This window comes from Salvia hispanica, chromosome 4 (genome assembly GCF_023119035.1).
Source record: "Salvia hispanica cultivar TCC Black 2014 chromosome 4, UniMelb_Shisp_WGS_1.0, whole genome shotgun sequence".
Taxonomy (NCBI): Eukaryota; Viridiplantae; Streptophyta; class Magnoliopsida; order Lamiales; family Lamiaceae; genus Salvia; species Salvia hispanica.
In genome coordinates, this window is record NC_062968.1 from 28,484,045 (window position 1) to 28,490,044 (window position 6,000).

The 6,000-nt window shown below is 35.2% G+C and overlaps 1 protein-coding gene across 1 annotated transcript; it reads right to left on the minus strand.

The window, feature by feature from the left end:
- Positions 1-1,139: 1,139 nt before the first annotated feature.
- Positions 1,140-3,505, minus strand: LOC125222743 (probable serine/threonine-protein kinase At1g01540). Its single transcript, XM_048125523.1, has 7 exons — positions 2,924-3,505; positions 2,733-2,837; positions 2,390-2,512; positions 2,134-2,304; positions 1,919-2,048; positions 1,637-1,846; positions 1,140-1,538 (listed from the first exon to the last, which is right to left on the minus strand). The coding sequence occupies exons 1-7, from the start codon at positions 3,406-3,408 to the stop codon at positions 1,377-1,379; spliced, it is 1,386 nt and encodes a 461-aa protein (XP_047981480.1). The 5' UTR covers positions 3,409-3,505; the 3' UTR covers positions 1,140-1,376.
- Between the last annotated feature and the right edge of the window lie 2,495 nt (positions 3,506-6,000).

A 6,000-nucleotide genomic window follows, 5' to 3' on the forward strand; every position in this document is an offset into this window, starting at 1 on the left:
TGCGTGCAAGAAGTAGTGCTTTGATTATGGTGGGATGGAGGGAGTATATTTTTCACTTACATAGCATTGCTTAATAAATTTAAATGCCGTGTTGATGGATTCCAAAAGCAAGTTCTCGATCAATTTAAATTTCAATATTGGATGTTAGTCTAAATCTCAGCCATCAGTTTATTAAAGTTATGTTTGCTTCACAAACATACTAAAAGGTCATATTTAAATGCAATAATTCTATTATGACTATATATGTGTGTTTTATCGCAATAACCATAGTTTCTGAAAATTAGATAAATATTTTGGTTGTTTTTGTAAAAAGGAAATATTGTTGGTTATTCTATTTTATGTTTCTTTTCTTTGGTTGCTAAAAGTACATTTATCTTTCACTGAATCAGTTAAAGTGAGTATTGGTAAATTTACAAATGTTTTCATGAAACAAGAAAATTTGCAAGATTATGTTCTGAAGAGCCAATGTTATTTTAGACACAATCATGTTGGTCACTATTGTCTCATTTGACTCTCAATAAAAGTACTAATATTACAGTCCAAACCAAAAAAAAAAAAACCCTCAAAAGTACTAATATTACGGTCCAAACAAAAAAAAACTCAACCTAAAAGTCTATTCAGTCTAAAAATCTCACATTACCTACTCTACATTACCAATGTGGTACATTAGAGTTCTTACATATTTGGACAATAGTCGACAAAAAAGAGAGACGCAAAATGATGTAACATACGTACTAAAACAAATTGTGTTATCCGAAAATGATACTGAAATTAAGTAGATGGGCCATAATTACCAGTATTAAATAAAGGGTCCCAGAAAAAAATGATTTTCTTTAACAAATTAGCTGTCTTCACCAAATGTCAGTTTCCTTAATTTCATATGTTGGACTCTTTATGAGTGATGGGCCTGCTTTGGGCTGTGGGCCCAACCCAAACTGTCCCCACTTCACAAAATTCATTAATCAGCAGATATCTACAATTATTAAAAATACCAACTAAATTGCGTTTCGTCGTTATTAAATATGTATAGTACATGTGAACAAATTTGATTGTCAGTCATATATTGAATATATAAAGTACATGCAATGTGAACAAATTTGATTGCATTGTGTGGAAGCATATCCTCATAAACAGAGAGATTGGGCTATAACTAAATTTAATCAAACATAATGACAAAATAATTCGATCAAACATCACAAATGAATCATATTGAAGCACTAGTATATCTTTAATAACACTATAAATCAAATGCTATATAACATGCAATGAGCTATGATCACCATTCATATCAAAAGCTGAGGCCAAAATCACAGTATTTACATAGAGAGAGGCTGCCTAGCAGTGTACCAGTAGTTCGAGACGAGACGTTGGTCTTCCTATCGCCCGTCGTCTCTTTCCTCCTTTCTCAACAATGTCCCATCCGTTTGAACGCTGCTCTCGTACCCACTGCTGTCACCCGGTTCACCCAACCGCCTCTCCATTGACATGGCTCCATCGCGATCTGATCTCCCGTGCTCCTTCCCTCCACTTCTCCGATCCTGTGGTTTCGAAACATGGGCAAAAGTGAGCCACAACAACCACATTTTGGTGTATCAATATGCAATTCACCAAGAAAATGAGATTGATCTAAACATACTTCACGAAAAGGGAAATCATCCGCTTCGAGCATGTGAACCACATGCCCCATCTTCGGCCTTTTTTGGGAGTTTGGGTCCACACATCTCAACGCAACCAAAAGGGTGCGCTTCAATGCTCGTGAAGATGGCTTATCGGGTAGTTTTGGATCCAACACGCCCTCAGAGTTGCGGTTCGAGACCATTGTTTTAAGCCAATCGACCAAGTTTACCTGAGGAAACGAGAATTGGTAATCCAGATCGTGTCTAAGTTGATGATAAGTCGAAAACATAAAGTCGTATACCTCCCCTTCAGGGCGACTGTAGTCCACCGGGTTCCTCCCCGTGATGATCTCCATTATGAGGATGCCAAAGCTGTAGACGTCGCTCCTCTCATTCAACATCCCGGTGCTGGCATATTCAGGGGCGACATAGCTGGAGACAAAGACGAGCGAACATGAATGCCATTGCCACAGAGCAAAACAACGCGATGATCAAATCAAGAGCGAACAAGACTCACCCAAACGTCCCCATCACACGCGTGGTGATGTAGCTCTTCTCCGAGCCTATGAGCTTCGCAAGGCCAAAATCAGACACCTTGGCGTGCCAGTCCCGGTCCAACAAGATGTTGCTTGACTTTATGTCGCGGTGGACCACCTTAGGCTCGAGACACTCGTGCAGATAAGTCAATCTGGTAGAAACCAAACAAGAGATTCAACAATCTTGATGGAATTTGGAATCTTGAAGTTGGTATTTGTACAAAATAAATTAGTTACCCTTTTGCAGTTCCAAGAATGATGTTCATTCGAATCTCCCATGTTAGAGGGCTGCAAGGCCCTACATCTCCATGAAGCCATTGCTCTAAATTCCCATTGTTCACATACTCATAAACAAGCATCCTAATGTACAAACATGTTACAAATTTCAACACAAATCAATCAAAAAAAAGTCTTACCAACAAAGTTGCACTTCATCGTCATAACTCTACTCAAGCTTAACATCACAAGTCACAACAGAAGTGTACAAACCATCACAACTCAACTCAACTCAAGCTTAGCATCAAAAAGTCACAACATAATCAAGCCAGCATAGGTGTACATTGTGCAAGAAATGAAGTACCTGTGAGTTCCTTCTGCACAATAGCCAAGCAACCTCACTAAATTCTTGTGTCTCACGCGCCCAATTGCTTCCACTTCAACCTTAAACTCTCTCTCTGCTTGCCCCCTTCAAACAACACAGCACAAATTATTAAAATCAGCAAAACAGAATCTAAAAATTCAATCTTTATCAAATTGGGAGAAGGAAAAAACCTGTTGTTGAGCAAATTCTTGACAGCAACCATATGATTCCCCTCCAAAACACCCTTGTAAACAATCCCATACCCACCTTCACCAATCACATTCTCATCAGCAAATTCATTGGTGGATGCCTCAAGCTCTCTGAGAGTGTACCAATGGCCCCACCCGAGATGAGAAACCTCCGGCCCACCGCCATCGCAATTGGGATTCTGAACGGGCTTCTTGATTTCGGATTCGGGAGCCGGGTCGGGCTTTCGAGGCGGGTCAATCCGGATTTCTTGGATTTCTCTGGAGACGGCGGGGGAATTCTTGTTGTTGATGTAAAGGAGGGAGCTTTTTCTGGATTTTCGGGAGGTGAACCAGAGGGAGATGAGGAAGAGGAGGAGGACGACGGCGGCGCCGACGCAGATGCCGAGGACCACCCAGAGGCGGAGGCCGAAGATTGGGGTTCGTTTGGAGAGCTCTTGGTTGAGGAAGGCGGGCTTCCCATCCGACATTTGAGATTGAGAGAGTATTATTATTGGTCAAGTTTGAGACATTGGAGTTTGGTGGGAGAAGAAGAGAAGAGGAGGAGAGTGGCAAAGCTGTAATGATGGGAACAACTGCGGAAGGGGAAAGGGCCCATTGTCCATTGATGAAATTTACTACTCCCTCCGTCCCGGCTAAGATGACACATTGCTTAGCCGGCACGGGATTTTAGGAGTTATTAGTTAAAGTGTTTAATTGGAGAGAGAAGGTGGGTGGAAGTATTAAAATAGAGAGATAAAGAAAGATGAATATTTTAATAGGAGTGAGAAAAAGTGGTTGAGTGTATTAATTGGAGAGAGAAAGTTATCAAAAAAGGAAATATGTCATCTTAGTTGGGACAGACTAAAAAGGAAAACGTGTCATTTTAAGCGGGACGGAGGGAGTAGTACAGTTTTAGTCGTGAACTAATTCAGATTTAAGAGTAAAATTTGGATAGTGGTGAGTGATTAGGGAAAGAGTAATGATAAACAATCAAATTTTGTATTGGTGTTTGACTTTGAGGATTAAGTCCAATCGGAGTGTACCTAGCTGTTATGTCATAAAAAATGTGTCAGAATGTACGGAATACAATAAAGGGGAAAATGTATTAAATCACTAATTTTAGTAAATCTTTAACTTACTTCTCTACTCTTCATAATTATTATCCAAATTAATTTTAATGAAATTTGTTATAATTTTTGTACAATTTGTAGGGCCATATTAAAATTTAACTAGAAGTCAATCAAAAAGTTATGACGATTTATATGACAGATTTTATCTAGATTTTAATTATACGAGACAATCGTGAAAGGTAAGCGAGGTTAAAAAGGTTGATTTTGGTGAAAAGATAAAATGTACCCCTATGTATTATTAATGTTGACACAATTTTTGTAGACACGTAGATGAACAAATGGTAGGTAGGAGTATTATTTAATTAAGCGAGTTAAATAAAGTGTGAATAAATTAGATAAATTTTGAAAAATAAATTATAAAAGTATGAAAGAATTAAAATAAAAAAATAAGCATATTAAATTTTGTTAAAAAAGAAAATGACCCAATTACAATAGAATGGTCAAAAAGTAACACGGTTAAAATATTAATGAGACAAATATAATATTATAATACTAGTACTTCATTTCTTTCATAACATTTTTTATTTTAAAAGATTCGGAATTTATTCTTAACTAACAATACTGCAATTAATTTTTATATATCTCTCATATTTACTAAAACATTAAAATATCTAAAGCGGGTGAACAAGGAAAGGAATATGGATCACTCATCTTTTTGAAAAAAATATGTAGTATCATGGTCCATATAGAGTATCTTATTGTGTTTTTTTTTAAATTTGTGTATATATAGTATTTTTATAAATTCTTGTATATATTTTATTAGCTAATGCTTATGACCAATTCCTCACGATCCAATTACTTAGGACAACTACTAAAATCGGACACTTAAAATATCAGTATGATTAGTAATATAGTCCGAGGGAAAAAATGCGTAAATCATTTAATAAATATACTTATAAATCTATCAGAAACATGTAGTACTCCTACTTTAATTATTTAATTAGATTATTGGTGAAAGATTCTCTTCTTTTGTATGCTAACCGAATTATTGAATTTGTTTGTACAGGTATGGAGTTGTAATGATGATTGCATATGATGGGTGTGGGTTCTTTTTTGTTTTATTTTATTTTATTTAAAATTATATGGGGATAAGATACATATGGGAGTACTTTATTTAATTAAAAGTTGGTAATTGGAAGATTTATGTGGGGATACAGTACTACTCATTGTATAGTAACTATTGCAATAGAATAGGACAAATTTGTTTGGTCAAGGGTAGTTGAATAGCATACTTGATTTCAGATCTTTTATTCGTTTCTTAACCGTCTCATCTTTTAATTATTCATGGACTCCACTGTACTTTTCAGCTCATATCTTAACTATTCATTCAATTTCATTTTTTATTTTTAGTTCCAATAAATTCAATTAATAAAAACACACTTCATTAAATAAAATAAAATTACAATTTAAATACCTAAAAACATAAAAAAGACATAATTTAAAAAACTAGAAATTACAAATTGCACTCTTAAACTCAAATAAAAAAAATGAAGGCAAAGAAGCAGAAGAATGAGTTCTCTTTTAAAATGGAACCCCCAACCCCTTTTTTGCAAAAAACTTGATTGTTTCTTCATGCATTTAAATGTTTGTAAAACATCTTATAAATGCAAAAAACACAATTAATATTAATAGTGATTCTATTCGTAGGTGTCAATAAAAATTAATCGGGGTTTAAAAATGGATAGAGTTTTAGTATACAAAGAAAATTTATTAAACTTTCTCAAAATGTTTTTTTGTAAAATTTTTAAAAATCTCCCACATATCAAAAAATGCTTTGGGTACCCCCCAAACATCTATTTTTACACAAAGGTATTATACTAGATATACAACTACCATTCATTTCACAAGGGAAAGAAAATCCTTGGGGTTTCTCGAAATATCTTTTTTTACCATAATGTCTTTTTTCAATTATCTTTAATTAATTTCTCCCCATATGTGATTGCTTTCTTT

Excerpts from the sequence above, each read along its gene's own strand:
- LOC125222743 (XM_048125523.1), bottom strand. The coding sequence starts at position 3,408 with ATGTCGGATGGGAAGCCCGCCTTCCTCAACCAAGAGCTCTCCAAACGA. Across the intron at positions 2,049-2,133 it reads CGTGTGATGGGGACGTTTGG|CTATGTCGCCCCTGAATATG; the intron begins GTGAGTCTTGTT and ends CTTTGTCTCCAG. Across the intron at positions 1,847-1,918 it reads ACAGTCGCCCTGAAGGGGAG|GTAAACTTGGTCGATTGGCT; the intron begins GTATACGACTTT and ends TCGTTTCCTCAG.